Source organism: Procambarus clarkii, chromosome 82 (genome assembly GCF_040958095.1).
Source record: "Procambarus clarkii isolate CNS0578487 chromosome 82, FALCON_Pclarkii_2.0, whole genome shotgun sequence".
In the NCBI taxonomy this organism is placed as follows: domain Eukaryota; kingdom Metazoa; phylum Arthropoda; class Malacostraca; order Decapoda; family Cambaridae; genus Procambarus; species Procambarus clarkii.
Genome location: NC_091231.1, coordinates 1030318 through 1049195, shown reverse-complemented (window position 1 = coordinate 1049195; position 18878 = coordinate 1030318). Strand labels below are relative to the sequence as shown.

Here is an 18878-nt window from a genome sequence, read left to right as displayed (position 1 = left end):
GCTCCATATGGTCGTAACAAAGTATACCAGATCAGCCAATCATCATTTGATATAATAATAAAGGAACTACAGAAGGCCTATTGCCTCATACAGAGCACCTCCTATTTATATCCACCCAAACTCATTCATATATGGGCCTATGTACCCATACAAGGTTATAAATAGGAACTGCCTCATATAGACCAATAGGCCATCTGCAGTCCCCTTAGTTCTAGTGTTCTTATTGATACAAATATACATACATTTATTCATTCATTCAAAATGAATTCATTTGTACATTAATTGATGCCTTCATTGTAGGCCTACGTATATTATGCTCATTATAATGTACCTCAATCTATGTTTTCATAGATTATGTACATACATTTTTTTACATATGTACACAAATCTAATTATTCAACACAAATACGATTGTATAAACATCAAAGGTCAAAACTGGAGTCCTGTAGCACATGTTGGTGTGTGAGCAAGATGTGCAGTGTGGCTGTGACAGAGCCAGATGGGTGTCCCACTCACCACCATTCTACAGTTCACCTAACCAGTAATTATATAGATATGTATGTCATTTAAACTTTTCCTTACATTTTGCATCCAAATTAATCATTATACTGTATATGGAATAAATATATTAGTTGAATTTTTTGTGTACATTGGCAGATATGCATAAATATCCATAGCCACACTTTTAAGAACTTTGAGAGGCATGGGAAGCAACACTCACTATACCCCAGAATAGTCATCAAATGCAATTTCCATAAAAACTCAAATCCCTACCAAATCCTTATTTGGCATCACAAGTGACTGCCAAGTGAAGCTTCATAATTGCACATTTGAACTGCCAAGCCAAAGTTACACACCCACCACCAGGTGGTAACATCAACTCCTACCACATGAGGCAACAACATTCTAAATTTTGTGCTACCATCAAGAGTGGGCATAATTGAATAAAGCCATTTAGGAGAGAAGCTCACTGTTACATGTGACCACTATATCCCGAGATGGAATTCAATTGTAGAAACCCACACAAATGTGAAGAATGGTGACCTCTTTGACTGACATTGAGGAGATTGTCAAAGAATGAGAAAGGAAATGCAAAATACCATTTAGAGGGAGTTAACAGATCAAGACATTGAAGCATCATAAGAATATCTTATAATGGTCACTACTGAAGCTGTACATAAATATATGCCAAAAAGGGATGGTAAATGTAAATGATCCAGATGGATGACAAGAACTCTAAAAAGATCTTTAACAACTCTTGCTTAGAATTCTGAACAGCGGAATTCTGGGATTCCACAAGAGTGTTTGCTAAAGGAAATTTGCCCAAAATTTCCATGAAGTATGTAGTGCTATGATGTCTTTCCACTTGACAGGCACCTACTTAGACTAGTGGTGTTAGTGCCTTCATTCATCAGTCTGTCCTCTGTTGAGTGACCATTCTTTACACTATGTATCTCCTTTGGCACTCTTTCCCTTTTTATAATATCTGCATGTTTTCTGCCATCTGTATCCATGGTTTACCTTTGAGAGCAGCTGGATAGCTGCTCTCTAAGCAGTAGTGGTAGCTCCACGGCAATAGTGGATAGCTCCACTACTTTTGAGTCAGTATGAAGAGCATCCTACTGAGCAGAACCACCAGGTTGCTTTGAAGTCCTAATTTTATCTCTTTGTGTGAAGCTTTCCCTAATTCTGTCAAAGATAATGTGAGTTTAGGAACCCTGGGTAAGCATTGGCAGTGCTGCTTAGCTTGGTGGTGGACTGGTGAATGAGCAATTATGAAGCCTCAATTTGTAATCACTTTTGACACCAAGGGAGAATTCGGTAGGACTGAGATTTTACAGATATGCCTCTAGTGGCCATTTTGTGTTGCTTCAACTTTTCTCTGGCATCTCTCTAGTTTCTTATATGACCCTAAAGTGATATTTGAAAACATCCCTTTGTGTTGCACCAGTGCCTAGGTATCATCCTGTCTGACAATTTTGACTCCCAGCCTGGTTTTGATTTTTACCAAAAATATATAGAAAATGGAATTTGCTGAATACAGTAGTTATCATGTATTCTGAACTGCTGTATGATTAGCACTGGGCCCTTCCCTAGATAATTCCAATTAGTGAGAGTAGACTATAATTAAACTATTTATATAAAACATCATTTAAAGCAGTGTCATATTACAGAAATCACGTTTTACACAACTACAGTATATGTAATATTTCCAATTTTCATTTCCCATTACACTTATTACACAGCATCAGCCATGGCAAAAAATAAATTCACTACTAATTAAGACGACATACTTCTTTAAGTAATTTATCATTGCTTCTAAACAAAATATTTTTATGTCTCTGTTCAGTATAAATTATTAAAATAGATTATTATAGCTTACGATAAATCCTGCAAGTTATGAGTAAGAAAACACATGTATCCTAAACTGGGTTACTGGAAAACCATAAATTACTTACATTATAGGCCACTAATAAAATAGGACGCTTTAAATTTTGTCAGTAAGTAGCTCGGAAGATTCATATAAAAAATTTACAATACTCAATACTGTGCTGATAACATAGCTGTTTTCATACTACTATATAGGAAGCATTCATTCTTGATTTATTATTTACCTAATTATACTATAAGAAAATGTATATTTGACATATCAATCAAACTAGAGAATTATTATATTTTAAGTCATAGAAACGTCATAGCACATGTCATGCTTTCCTCTTTTTAACTTCAGTATACACTTGATGATGTTACGGATGTAAGTGTAAATCATAGCACTTTTTCTGACAAAATTCTACACTGTAATCAAATTTGATTTATAAGCTACAAAAATCCAGTGAAAAAACATTTATCTATTGTTATTGTGCATTTTCTACTGTTACTGAACACAACTCGCTCAGATCACCGCTAAAGTCATACACTGACTATACATCACATTTGATGTTAATGCACACAGCACATTTAGGTCACCACTAATCACAACCAGAGACTACACCCCCCCCCCCCCCTTATGTATGTCAAGAATACAAAACGCAACTTTTCATCTTTCATCATTCAAAGTCGTGCATTTTAAATTATGAAAACATAATAAATCAAGTGAGTATAACAAACCATGAGAAGGGAATAAGCCAAATAGATATGATAAATTATGAAAGTAATTAACCAAGTGAATATAATTTCCACTGACAGAAGTTAATATTTAAAGTGAACATAATAAACCAGAAGATAATAAACCACTTAAGAGAAGAAACCTTTGATATATGGAGAACCTACAACATATTAAACATGAATAATACTAACTCTCATCCAAATTTAGTTATTTACCTATTATTTAACTGCATTACTGGCACCCACAAAAGTGGTACAACTAATCCTTACAAAATATTTTCAAGTTATAAAAGATGTCTGAAAAATAGTAAAAAGTTGGTAATAACTTAAATGAATATGTTGATGTGCCCTGCGGTGTGATGGTTAATGGAGAGTGGAGGGTTCAGGTAATTTGGAGACGCTTTCTGTACACTGCATGCTGGGGGTGTACACTGTATACTGAATGTTGTGTATACTGTAAGATGGGGTGTATATTGCATACTAAATGTTAAGTGTATGCTGTATGCTAGGGTTTACATTATATTTTGAATGTTGAGTTGTATACTGTATGCTGGGGTGTATACTAAATGTTGGAGTGTACTCTGTATACTGAATGTTGGGGTGTATAATGTATGCTGGGGTGTACATTGTAAACAGAATGTTGAGGTGTATACTGAATGCTGGGGTGTACATTGTATACTAAATGTTGAGGTGTATACTGAATGCTGGGGTGTACTTCATTGTAAACTGAATGTTGAGGCGTATACTGAATGTTGATGTGTATAATGAATGTTGAGGTTTATATTGAATGCTCGGGTGTACATTGTAAACTGAATGTTGAGGTATAAACTGAATGTTGAGGTGTAAACTGAATGTTGAGGTGTATACTGAATGTTGAGGTGTATACTGAATGTTGGTGTATACTGAATGTTGAGGTGTATACTGAATGCTGGGGTGTACATTGTATACTGAATATTGAGGTGTATACTGTAAGCTGGGGTAAACATTGTTTACTGAATGTTGAGGCATATACTGTATGCTGTGGTGTACACTATATACTGACTGTTGAGGTGTATACTGTATATGCTGAATGTTGATATGTTAGATAAAATCTCATCATCCATTCAAGTGTATGCAGGAATTGTGGAGAATGAATTTAGGGATATACCAGTAATGTGCAACATAATCAGAAAGAACATTGACAAACTAAGACTCAAAGGCCCCAGGTGTGGATAGTATCCAATCCAAAGTCCTAAAAGAAATAGCATAAGAACAATGCTTACCGCTGAAATTACTTTTCACAAAATCTCTGGACCAAGGGGATAGTCCCCTTGATTGGAAATATGCAGAAATATGCAAATGACACACCCAATTTTCAAAAAGGGAGAAAGAGCTCAGCAGAAAACTACCAACTGATTAGCTTGATATCACACATCTGCAAGCTCATGAAGAGAATTCTCAAGGAGGGAATCATTCACCATCTTTCAATGAACATTCTTGTACCATCTACACAACATGGGTTTATTAAAAATAGATCCTGCCATACAAACCTGCTCACATTTCTGGAAATAGTAACCCGCTACTCGGACAAAGGCCTTCTGGTGGATGTAGTATACGTGGATTTTGCTAAAGCATTTGTATGAAAGGAAAGGAAAATTAATTTCATACAACCTTTCAACCTTGCCAGCCTTTCATGCCAACATGAAAGGCTGGCAAGGAAATTACAGGCACATGGAATAAATGGTAAAATACTGGAATGGATAAAACAATAATTGAAGCAAAGAAAGAAAATGGGTCGTGCTAAATTGGAGCGAATCTGATTGGAGAAATGTGGTAAGTGGGGTACCACAGGGGTCCATTTTGGGCCAAATCTTTTTATCGTATGCATTAATGACATAGATGAGAATATTACAAACCACATCATCAAATTTGCAGTTAACAAAAAAATTTATGGTAAAGCGAGAAATGATAATGATATTGAAGCCTTACAAAGAGATCTACATGAACTCCACAAATGGTCAGAAGACTGGCAAATGTTTTTTAATATTGACAAATACAAGACCCTGCATGTGGGGCAAAACAATCTTGCCAGTCTTTCAAGTGGTATCTTATCAAAGACTTTACAAAATCCATATATACTACATCCACAGGAAGGCTTTTGTCTGAGTAGCTGGTTACAATTTCCAAAAATGTATGCAGGTTTGTAAGGCAGGATCTGTTTTTAATAAACCCATGTTGTGTTGATTTTGTACATAGATTGTTCACTGAAAGATGGTGAATGATTCTCTCCCTTGGATTCTCTCCATGAGCTTGCAGATGTGTGATGTCAAGCTGATCGGCCGCTAGTTTTTTGCTGAGCTCTTTCTGCTTTTTTTTTTTTTGAAAAAAAAGGGGTGACATTTGCATATTTCCAATCTACGAGGACTACCCCTTGGTCTAGAAATTTTGTGAAAAGTGGTTTCAGCGGTAGGCATTGTTCTTATGTCAGTTCCTTTAAAACTTTGGATTGGATGCCATCCACATCTGATGATTTTGAGTTTTTTAGCTTTTCAATGTTCTTCATTATTATTTTGCATGTTATGGGTATATCCCTAAATTCATTCTCTCCTCCTCCTCCTCCTAAAAACATTTATGTAGGTGATGAGATGTCATCTAACCTTTCTAGTGTGAACACTCATGTAAAGTATTCACTTAAGAGTATTTGTTACCCTTTTATCATCCATTATTACTTGATTAGTCTCATCTATTAAGGGCGCTACTGAGTCCTTTGTTTTGGTTTTACCTCTTATACTGTATAGGCATAGAACGATTTTGGATCTTTCTTAATGTTTTGGGCAAGGTTTCTTTCGGAGTTTCTTTTGTCTGATCTGATTTTCTGGGTCGCTGAGCTTAGTGCCCTTTTGTATATCACAAAATCAATGATGTCCATCGTGGATTTATACGTTCTCCAGAGGTTCCTGTTGGTTACCAATGCTAGTTTTACGACCTGTGTCATCCATCTTGTTCCCTTTCTTGTCTTTCTTCTTCTTTGGGACATATTTTGGAACAAGTTCCATAATGACCCTCTTGAAATTTTGCCATGATGTTTCCATGTCTTGTTCACCTATCAGCTCTCTCCAGGAGATGGTTTGCAGTTCCTCTCATTCCTTGATAAGTCTCCTCGATGGTAATCTAGAAATTCATCACCTTTGACCTTTATGTGGGTTTCTATATTTGTAGTCCATCTTAAAATATGCTGATCACATGAGGGGGTTAGCTTTTTCCCCACATGAATTTGATCAATCATGCCCTCTTCTGATATTAGCACAAGATCTAGTATGCTGTTACCACATGTGGACTCTACTACATGTTGTATGAGAAAGGAGTCCTGCACTAGGTCTAGAAATTGTTCATCTTCCACTTGTGATGCTAGATTGATCCAATCTATAGATAATGGAGGTTAAAGTCCCCCCATTATCAGATGATGCATCGATCGCATTATACAGATCTGCAATTTCCTCTGCCACTGCTGTATCAGCTCTGTAGCATACTCCCACTGCCATTTTGCTACCATCTTGAGTTAATATTTTGCACCATACAGACTCTAAGGAACCCATGGTGTTCAGTTCCTCATTGTTGGTTGCACCAGGTCCTCTTTCACATTCAGCATCATCCCGCCTGCTCTTGTTGTTCTGTCCTTTCTGAATGGTGGGTGGTATCCTGGGAGATAGAATTCACCTTCTAATATGTGCTCTCGGTACCATGTTTCATGATGCCAATGATGTCGGGATTTCAGCCTTAGCATATGCACATGACGAGTCAAATTTATTTACTAGACTTCTGGCATTTGTGTAGAAACAATTTAAACTCCTATGTTGTTCCTGGGGGACTGAGAGATTGCTCCTGTATTTAGCAACATAACTATTCTGTACATTGTTGTTCTGGTTCTGAACCTGCTTGTCATCCAAGATATATAGACTTAGTTCTGCCTGACTAGGTAAAGGATTTTGACTTCTCCCCCCCATCTGCAATCTGGATAACCTGCCCTCTCCTGATTTTTAGCTGCACATTTTGTGGCGTTCTGTGTTTCTTAACTCCTTCAGTTTGCCTCTTAGCACCCTGTCACTTTTTTGCTGCTCAATAGTAAGGTTTGGAGATATGTACACTTGGCAAAACCTCTCGAGATCTTTGAGTTTGTGGGCTGGTTTAGTAACTTCCATCTGTGTTCAAAATTTGCAATGGTTATTTATTCCTACCAAATTTGCTTCCGGCCTACCCAACCTCCTACCATCTGATATACTTAAGTCTTCCTCCTTGCCAATTACTTTCTCTAACATTGCTTCAATGAGTTCCTTGTCATTCTTGTCCTCTTCTTTTGCAAGGTTTTTGATAATGAGGTTGTTTTTTCATTTATGCCTATCCATGGTTTCTGCATCCCTCTCTTGAGCACCTGCACTCTATCCGGAAATCTGCCTGCATTTGCCGATATTCCCCCGAGTGTCTGATTTCCCCCCCCTCGGGGAATGGCCCTGGGGGAGCCTGCCCATACATGTATTATCTAATGTTTTTTAAGGTCTATAACTTCTTTCATTAACACTTGTTCCTCCTGCAACTTCTTCATTGCCTTCTGGCCTTCAGTCAGTTCGTTTAGTATTGTGTCTCTATGCTCATTTATTACTTCCACAAATATCTCATGTAAAGATCTATCATTTATATCCTCACTTGACTCCTCCCTAGTCCAAACCTCTTCCATTATTTCATCCTTATTCTCGACATCCGAGATATTAAGATAGGTACCATGGTATACCAATTGCAACCTGCACATTCGATATCCTGTTTTGTCCTGGGCCCTACGGAACAGTGACACATGCCACATTTTTGGTTAGCAAAATTTTTCAACAGTTTCATGTGGAAGTATTTGCAGTTTTCTGTATTTACACATTCCTATATTTAGGGTATTTCTGCAGTTTCTTGGTTGGTTGTATTTGCATGTTCCTGACAGCCCATATTTACATACACCTCATGCATAATATCTGCAAGTTCCACATTCATGCTTTGTTGCCATGGTTTATCTCCACTACATTCTATGTTGGCTCTTTGCTGATAGATGTAGGAGGAGATCCTGCAGATTTCTGTTGATGCTCACTAACTTCCTTTTGTGTTGCGTCATCTTGTACATAGATACGATATATTGGGATTGTCTCAAAAGCTCTCCAAATGTACTCACTAAAAAAGGAGACGAGAGAGATATCAAATAATATACATGTGGAAAATACTTGAGGGCCAGGTCCTAAATCTACACAGTAAAATAACAACATACTGGAGTGAACGATATGGAAAAAATGCAGAATAGAACCAGTGAAGAGCAGGGGTGCCATAGGCACAATCAGAGAACACTATAAACATCAGAGGTCAGTGGTTGTTGTTCAACATCCTCCCATCGAGCATAAGAAATTTTGCCAGAACAATCATGGACATCTTAAAAAAAATAGATAGTTTTCTTCAATTAAAAAAAATAGATAGTTTTCTTCAAGAAGTGCCAGACCAACTGGGCTGTGGTGGGTATGTGGGCCTGCAGGCCACTCCAAGCAACAGCCTGTTGGACCAAACTCTCACAAGTCAAGCCTGGTCCCGGGCCGGGCTTGGGGGAGTAGAACTCCCAGAACCAATCAAGCAGGATTGTATAGTATGTATTGTATGCTGGGGCATACAGTATGCAATGTATGCAGGTGTTTATTGTATGTATTGTATGCTGGGGCATACAGTATTTATATATGCAGGAGTTTATAGTATGTATTGTATACTAGGGCATACAGTATGTAATGTATGCTGGAGTAAAGAATGTACAATATGCTGGGGTGTAAACTATTATATTAAGCTGATCAAATGAGACTGTACAGTAGTGCACTGATTTTTTGCTTCCTAGAATGTGTGGTAAGGTGGTCAAATAGTAATTCCATACTGCACAGTATTTCAGAAATTACCACAATATCTTTATAGAAGTAAAATGATTCCGAAGGAGAAATTTTTCATGGTGTGAAAAGCTTTCAAGGAAATGAAACTGAGAATGTAAGGGGAGAATTAAAACACCTCCTCTGTACTTTGAACATCCATTATGTATACAGATAATTTGCATTTCAACCTTTTAAAATTTTACTTGAGCTATTTATTAATATAAACTTAATGCCAGCAGAGTATAAGGATGTAACCTTATATCAATTTCCTATAGGGTTGTGTATCATGTCTCTCATTGCAATAATACCGGTCAACATTCTTATTAAGACATGTAAACTAATAAGAATGTTTATGGTAACTTGTCTAGTAAAATCTTTCTACAAAAAAAAATACTTCATCAGTCTAACTGTGAATACAGTATAATGGCTTACGACAATTTATTGCATGAAAAGTGTTACTACTTAAGATATTCGGAAAGTGAGTAATGTTATTTTGTTTTAAGAATTTGTATTATTTAATTCAGAGTACAGTATTGTATTTAAATAATCATTACAATACAGTGTATCAAATTCCAAAAAATTCTAATTTTTACTTACTAACATATAGATTAATAAATGCAGATGAAAGAGATTTCAGTACTGTAATACTGTATGTTTTTAACCCATATTCAAGTTTTAGTCCTGACCAAACATTTACTAGTCAATTCATAAATAATCCTGATAATGCTGAGTATAAATATGAAGTTTTGGGTGATAATAATTCAGATCCTTTTAATTCAAAGATTAATTAACCATCATGCAAAATTGCCCATTTGCACTCTAAATATATAATAAGAATGGGCTGAATATTTCCTGTTAATTCAATATTTTTAGGCTTACACATTCGCTGTCTCATTTTTAATAATCAAAGAACTGTATTGGTGCCATGAAAAAAAAAAAAAAAAAAATCAAGAATTACATAAATATTTCAAGAATTAATGCTTTAAGGAGCAGCTTTCCAAACTATACTCAGAAATAAACATTATCTTTAGTGCAGTATATTTTCTGAATGATAATATGACTGGAAATACAGATTAAACGATTTCAACTTCAGTATTAATATTTTACATTACATTAATAATAGATTCAAATGTTTACTGACAACTTTAGAAGATTCTTGGAAGCAATTAAGGCAATTCTTATTAACACGCTAAAAGTTCGCCTAAAATATTATTATTTATATATTTTTCCGAGTGCATGTTCAATTTTCTCACGTTTACCTTTAAAAAGAGATTACTGATTCTAATTTGGATTCTGTCAAGGAACCTTCAGCTGTGTTTCGATAAAATAAATGTTTATGCGGTGGCAACAAAATAACATTATCAGAATAATTAAAAAGTGTGATAGAAATTTTGACCACCATGCATAATGAATTATAATTATATGACTGAAAACCTATCCTGTAAATATGTGCCACGTGATCAGGATTATAAATTTAGAAAGGGAGAAAATATTAAAGAGATTTGCTTACATAAGAATTTTAACTATGGTAATAATGATAAATAAATTTAATTAGGTTCTGAATAATCCTTTTTTTATTCATTATGGAGAAGGAGCATAAGGAGGCGCCTACCTTCAACATCCCTGGCGATCACTGTGGTACTTCTATCAACTTGAGACTTGGACTTGTCTGTTTACGCCGTTCAGGAAGAGCAGCACCATACGCGGGGTGAAGCAACGTCCACGGCAAATTAGGAGAAGAGGGGACGGACAAAAAGAAAAGAAAAAACCACCATTCACAATGTAGCATTTGTACACAATTTGTGGATGCTACTACTGTGTCAAGTGGAAGGTAACATTACATCAAGTATAATGTCAACAGATGACATACCTTGTACACAGATGGATTACCATGTACTTTACACGCTGATGGGTGTCTCATCTTGCTTGAGAAGAGTCACAATCTCTAGAAAGAGTCTACATCAATTGCAGCAAAGCACATTTTCATGTACTAACGTTCTAAAGGGGGCTTAATCTCAAAAGTACCTTTGCCAATAGCTTCAGTTCTTCCAGACTCTCAATAAATATGATCTAATTTCACTGTAACTTCTAAGAGAATATGCTCTCTACATTGGTATAGCTTTAGGAAAAATTTCTGAGTACCTTATTGTAGAGAAAATGTATTCTGGAAAAATAAATCTTCTTTTGAATTATTTTTCACAAAGGTGTCAATATATCTCAGGTAACATAACGTTCTCAGAGAACACATGTTGCTTCCCTGCAGATCACAGTAGGACACCACCAGGATTCCAAGACAAAATCATATACTGTATTATATGTTAGTATCCTTGCACACCCTAATGAATGAGTCAAAAAGTAACTTCGGCAGGGTCACCCATTCAAGTGGTTGCCTGCATCATCCTTGGCCCCCCTCCAGTGCCACTTTTACTGATAAATCACATTCCTTCATAATGCAGATATGATGTTGATAATATGTATGTACATATATATATATATATATATATATATATATATATATATATTATATATATATATATATATATATATATATATATATATATATATATATATATATATATATATATATATATATATATATATATATGCGAACAAGCCTGAATGGTTCCCAGGCGTATATGTAACTGAAAACTCCACACCCCAGAAACGACTCGAACCCATACTGCCAGGAGCACTATGCAACTGGTGTACAGGATGATGGTAGTATGGGTTCAAGTCATGGGTTCGAGTATATATATATATATATACACTATATATCCTTTTGTGTAATGAAATTTTAAATAAAATAAACTGACAAAATATACATATATATAAATATACAAAACTAATAGGGGTGGTAGGATAAGAAAATATTAAAGTGTTCAGTGAGAATCCTCAAAGTCTTCTCTGAATACTCTTTATTTTCTTCTCCGAGGCTATGGGTCCCTACAATTGCACCAGAGGTGGTACCCTCACAACTTTATATATATACATATATATATATATATATATATATATATATATATATATATATATATATATATATATATATATATATATATATATATATATATATATATATATATATATATAAAATGAAAGCCTAAGTGTCAATAAAAATGAATGAAAATGGTAATAATATGAATAATATACGAATTGATATGAACATTATGATGCAAAAATAAAAAGAAAGAATTGTGATAAGCATTTAGCTTGTGGTACAAAGAGTCTCATACTCAATAGAAATTTCAGGAAAAAACATAATTTTTCAGTCATTAAAAGTGCAGCAATAATAGTAGGATGCTTCATACTGGCAGCTTAAACAAGCATGAATCAAGTGCTAAAAAGGAAACATCTGAAATTGTGACTTTTTTAAGTAAATGCATTATGAAAAGTAAGCTTCAAAAGCTTTCTGCGTGCATAGCTTGGCTCGGAGACTTGATGCCACGTCCTTCACTGTTAATGTTATATACTTTACATGTGATTCTAATAACGTCAGAAATTTCTGATACTATTAATAGATCATCCTTTATACATACAATGTTACAGCCCTCCCACAATCCTATTATGCATTTACTTTTTACTATACATATCAGTCTGTGTATCAACTCTATGAAAAGTCTGATATAAAATAAGAAAATCTTTAACAGCTTATTATGCTGAGCAGGAAACTGTGGTTCATCACTATATTCTTGCAAATCAGTGCATCTGTCAGCTGTAGTGCTTCATTACACATCAGACTAAGCATATGCTCCATATGTGCAATGTATCTCAAGTCCATGAGACATCAAATCTGCAAGCTTATCACATCTGATTAGTCTCTGAGAAGTGTGAGTCAGCTGGAATAAGTGCCTTGGTAACCATGGGGGGTGTGGTGGAGCACAGCATCACTGATAGTGATGGTGGTGGTATTGAGGACTGTGATGGTGGAGGAAACTGTGATATTTGATATGATACCCATAGTGCTGTTGGCAGTGAGTTGGTTGTGGTTGCTGGTAGTGGTGATGTTGATTTGAGTGGTGGCACTGGTAGTAGCAGAGCCAGGAATTCGATGGAAGATGGGTAGACTAGCTAGTCGGGGTAGTGAGGGGACTCTGCGACCCATTAACCCACAGAGTCCTGCACCGGCAGTTAGCCTTCCACCACCCACATCACCACCATCACCACTAACAGTGTTGCTGCTCATCTCGTTGCTGAAGATGCTGGAACCTTCTGGAACACCACCACATTCTTCACCAGCCATTCTCTGCAACTGAGTTTCTTGTCCACTGTTTTTGTCATGTGTATTACCAGGAGTTGGATGAGTCCAGACAGCAGCACTACTTAAGGTCATGCACTTAAAAGTGAATGTAGGGCAATATCATGATTCAATATGTCTTTCTTCCTAGTTTTATGAACAATTGCATTTGTATTAAGAACTTTTTTATTGGAGTTTAGATTTTTAATTATGCATGGAAGATCACGGCATTGAGAATGCTCATGTTTAAAAAGAAAAGCAAGAGAAAATTCCCATTTGCATCTCTTTACCAGGCAAATTGGTATTTTTTTTTTTAACTAAGACAAGTATTTTCTTGTACACACAAGAAATCTCTGACTGTCATATGCCAGTGCACGAAACTTGTAACTTTCACTTCCCTGATGACCGACGATTTGTCAAGTAATCTAATATGACTCAAATGCCAACGTCAATTAAATAAAAATAATCTTGAGAATTCATGAATTAGAGAATAACTATAGCATTCCAAATCTCTAAAGTGCTGTGTTGCTTTGTGCAAAGGAACTAAATACCATATCATTCTCTATATTAAACTAAGTTCTGATACAGTGGATGAATGCAATCATGGAACAAATGTATTAATTATGTACAAAGGGAACATGTTATGTTACGAGGATTGCAAGGGAGCATATATGAGAGAGCACAACAGGTTACTGCCCAGGGGCCTACAACTGCAGTACAAGATGGAGCACATGAATCATCGCAAGGTAACACTGATCAAAATATGTTAGTCATTCAAAAGTTGGTATCCCCAATATTCGGTCTAATTACTCTTCAAACCATTTTTAATTTCATCAGTTCTAACATTAGTATAACCTTTCACACTAACTATATCAAGATAAAATGTTCAGTAGACAACCTGTCTTACAACATAGACAACAGCACTTTTAAAATGGCTTCAAATCTTGAGAAACTATTTACACTGCACTACATGTAAATGAATATGAATGTTAGTAAGGTTACAATATCAAGGGTGTGTATGTGTAATAAATTTACTTTAGATTAAACAAAAAAAATACTAACTACATTACCTTCAACAAGAAACTTCTCTTCCAGTTACACTATTCATGAATCAACTTTAAATGCAATAACAACATTTTATTAACCAACTTGTACTTTGCTTAAACAGTTTTCTAGCATACCATGCATAGCTGTTTCATAAAAACAAATTATTATTTAAAGAAATATTAAGGCTTGTTCACATCACTTTGGAATGTTTCTTAAAAGCAGATTTAAGGTCAATAAAGGTACCACTCACACCTTTATCTTAGTAATTCCTATTAAAAATAATGTATTATGTCAAATATTACCTTTTAAGAAATACAATTAACAACAAATACACAAAACACAATACATTTTATCTTGTGTTTATCACTTAAATTTACATTCTATTTAGCTCAACAAGTGATCATATTTAAGAGAAAAGTAAAGTACATGCCACATCAAATTATGAAGCAGTAAACATCAGATACAGCACATACTGCTTGTATTGGCTCACCATACAAACACTTTATTAGAAAGTCTTCCACACATATTTAAGTTCTCTCATACATTTCCAAATCTCTATGTTAATACTGTATCTACTTAACTACTTTCCACAACTCAATTCACCAATACAAATGAGCCCATTTAGCAATTGTTCTACATTCATGATTATTAAATTTGTTTAAACACATCTCTACTTGGCATATTCGGCTAGTATCATGATGTCACACTAGCAATGAAGTGTTTCCCTGCACTTTATGTTTCACATCAATGTCTAACCTATAGAGTGCTCCCTAATATACTTTTCCCCATTTAAAAACTCACAATGCTTAATTTTCACTTAATATAACTATCATTTACACTTATAATAACTCATTTACTTAGAATGACTATTACACATACAATCATGAGTAAATAACAGTCATAGTGAGTGCATTACCTGTAGCTAGTTTATGAGAGTAGAGAACTCGCAAAATAATATATAAGTAAAAAACTCACTTTGACTTCTTTTGAGATGGAAGAGAGAAGATGAGAGGGGAGAATGTGAGAAAGAGAGGGAAAATGTCAGGATAAGAGAGGGAGGGGGGAAGGATGGGGAACTATCAGAAGAAAGCACCAAGCTATTACTACAGCACTTGGAAGGGATCAAGATAAAGACATGGGATGGACGGAGGGATGGAATGGTGCCCAACCACTTGGACAGTCGGGGATTGATAGCCGACCTGCATGAAATCAGACTGACGCTCTACCATCCAGCTCAAGTGGTTGGGCGATGGTATCGAGAGAGAAAATATGAGATGTGGAGGGGGAAAGGATGGGATTGGGAAGGGTGAGGAGGGAAAAGAAGGCCGGGAAGTGGAGTGTGAGGATGGGGAAGCAAGAATAAAGGAGGGGGGGATGTTAAGAATGGGAGGGGAGGCTACGGGGCAGGTTATAAGTGTATTTAATACTTTAGATACAGAAAAGACTACAGTGAAATAGTTACCACTTAATGTCCTATAATTGAAGCAGTTACCACTTACACCCCCTATCAATGAAGCAGTTATCACTTACACTCTTATCAATGAAGCAGTTATCACATACCTCTATCAATGAAACATCTGCCACTTGCTATCTTCTTCATGAAGCACTTACCACTTACTATACTATCAGTGAAGCAGTTACCACTTACTATACTATCAGTGAAGCAGTTACCACTTACTATACTATCAGTGAAGAAGTTACCACTTACTATACTATCAGTGAAGCCGTTACCACTTACTATACTATCAGTGAAGCCGTTACCACTTACTATACTATCAGTGAAGCAGTTACCACTTACTATACTATCAGTGAAGCCGTTACCACTTACTATACTATCAGTGAAGCAGTTACCACTTACTATACTATCAGTGAAGCAGTTACCACTTACTATACTATCAGTGAAGCCGTTACCACTTACTATACTATCAGTGAAGCAGTTACCACTTACTATACTATCAGTGAAGCCGTTACCACTTACTATACTATCAGTGAAGCAGTTACCACTTACTATACTATCAGTGAAGCAGTTACCACTTACTATACTATCAGTGAAGCAGTTACCACTTACTATACTATCAGTGAAGCAGTTACCACTTACTATACTATCAGTGAAGCAGTTACCACTTACTATACTATCAGTGAAGCAGTTGCCACTTACTATACTATCAGTGAAGCAGTTACCACTTACTATACTATCAGTGAAGCAGTTACCACTTACTATACTATCAGTGAAGCAGTTACCACTTACTATACTATCAGTGAAGCCGTTACCACTTACTATACTATCAGTGAAGCAGTTACCACTTACTATACTATCAGTGAAGCAGTTGCCACTTACTATACTATCAGTGAAGCCGTTACCACTTACTATACTATCAATAAAGCAGCTACTACTAACTATACTATCAATGAAGCAGTTACCACTTACTATACTATCAATAAAGCAGCTACTACTAACTATACTATCAATAAAGCAGCTACTACTAACTATACTATCAATAAAGCAGCTACTACTAACTATACTATCAGTGGAAACAGCTACTAGATGTGGACCCTACAATATGCCACTGATTGAGCAAATAAACTTAAATACATTGCACACATTTAAATTATATCTCACCAAAGTAAAGGTAAGCCTTTCTTACCCAACACAAAATGTGTATTTTTCTATAGGTTTTATTGCTGTAAATTCTTGCTTATAAGAACCAAAACACTGTGAACTAACTTCCATCAAACTGAGGTAATAAGGAAGTGAATCTGGAAAATGCTAAATTTTGCAAAACTTAAAAATTATATACAGTACTGCTGTTGTTTATTTATTTATCAGGCGATAATGACAAAAATAGCTCTTCATGATGATATGATAATAGAAGGTTCTCGTCAACATTACTGCTCCATCTTATAACAAAGGCCAAATACTTGGACACTATGTCACCACATCACATGTATCAGCAATTTGCAAGTTAAGCTTTCAAGAATTGTTTGTGTATGCGTAAATTAGCCAAGTGTAGTTCAGGATGAGAATTTTGCTTGTAGTGTCTTTTCTTTTCTATAATCTTTATTATGTCATGTTTTGAAACTTTCGATGATGGCAGCACACACTACACTCTCTTATAACTTATTCCATCTCTCTACCACTCTTCAAAAGTGTATATTTTGTTTTTTATAATTTGAATGAGTGTCCTCTTGTTCTCAATGTTATTGTTTCAAAAGCTCCTTGTAAATTGTATTCATTCCTATTATAATTTTGTGCATGACAAAAATATAGGTATGACCCCTATTTCTTGCCCTCTAACGGTCCCTCTAATTACCCAAAGCTACCCAAATCTACTCAAAGCTACCCAAAGCTTCCTAGTATTACATAAGTAATGAAGAAATATGATATATTTACTCACTATAACGTTGGTGCTGAAGGTAGAACATGAAAAAAACATATTTTTACTCTGAAATAATATACTGTAAGTTTATGACAAAATTAGATGAAATTAAGTGGCATGAGAGGCCATAGGAAGTTGACGATCCCAGCGACAATGCTGTGGAGCGACTTATCAAAGATATATTGTTGCCTACAGGTTATATTAAGTTAGGTTTGGATAGGTTAAGTTTAGTTAGGTTATGTTTGGTAGATTGGTTAGGTTAGGTAGGTACAGAAGGCTGATATGCCAGCAAATACTCTCCAAGCAAGAATGTGTCTTGGATAAGTCGCTCCACAACATTGTCGTTTGGGCCGTCGACTTGCTTTGGCATCACTAGCAGCTTATTTTCGTCTAATTTCATTATAAAATGATACTTTTCTGAGTAAAAATAGGTTTTTCCATGTTCTACATTCAGCACCAACATTATAATGAGTAAATATATCATATTTATACATTCCTAACGTAATATTAGGAAGCTTTGGGTAGCGTGTTAGGAAGCTTTGAGTAGCTTTGGGTAATTAGACGGACCCCCCACTCTAACCTTGGCATATTTAACACCAGGAGCCTTTCCTTGTAGCTTTTATTTTAGGTTCAAGATCCATTTAGTATCATTTCTTTGAACTTCTTCTGTTTTGCTTTTGTTTTTTGAGGTATAGATATCTAACCTGTGCTATGTAATCTAACTCAGATCTTATGTATTTTCATGAACAGTTTGCTGATCATTTCTCCATTAACTTACTTTAAGATTATTGTGAAATGTGAGCCTCTGGTGTTAGCTTGCTATCAAGGATCACTCCTAAAACTTTTCTATGACTGTTCTTTAGCATCTTACCACATACTGTATAAGCTAACCGTGACCTATCCTGAAATCTCATAGGTCACAGATAGGTCACCTATGGTGATAGGTCACCATAGGCTAAGGATAGGTCACATTTAGCCCTGACTACTCATCCTGAAATCCAGATTGTGGAATTTGTTCACATCAAATTTTATTAGCCTTTTTCTAATAAATGAGTATTTTGTCTTGATTTTTTTAAAGTGTGGCAGTCATATAGGTTTTTATCCTTCACATTGTCTTAGCTTCATATGCAAACATGTTCAAATAATTGAGGCCCTGCTGGTAGATCCTTCATATAAATACAAACATTACAAGTAAGACCTTGA

At 35.5% G+C, this 18878-nt stretch overlaps 1 protein-coding gene across 20 annotated transcripts in view; it reads right to left on the bottom strand.

The window, feature by feature from the left end:
* CaMKII (Calcium/calmodulin-dependent protein kinase II) overlaps nt 1–18878 on the bottom strand; it is a 397894-nt gene that overhangs the window by 23019 nt on the left and 355997 nt on the right. For 2 of the 20 annotated variants that reach the window (XM_069315729.1, XM_069315736.1), the window contains exon 14: nt 10630–10686. The exons of the other annotated variants lie outside the window; for them this stretch is intronic. In XM_069315729.1, coding sequence (XP_069171830.1) covers nt 10630–10686 — 57 coding nt within the window. The remainder of the gene's footprint in view (nt 1–10629; nt 10687–18878) is intronic. 20 annotated transcript variants of the gene reach the window in all.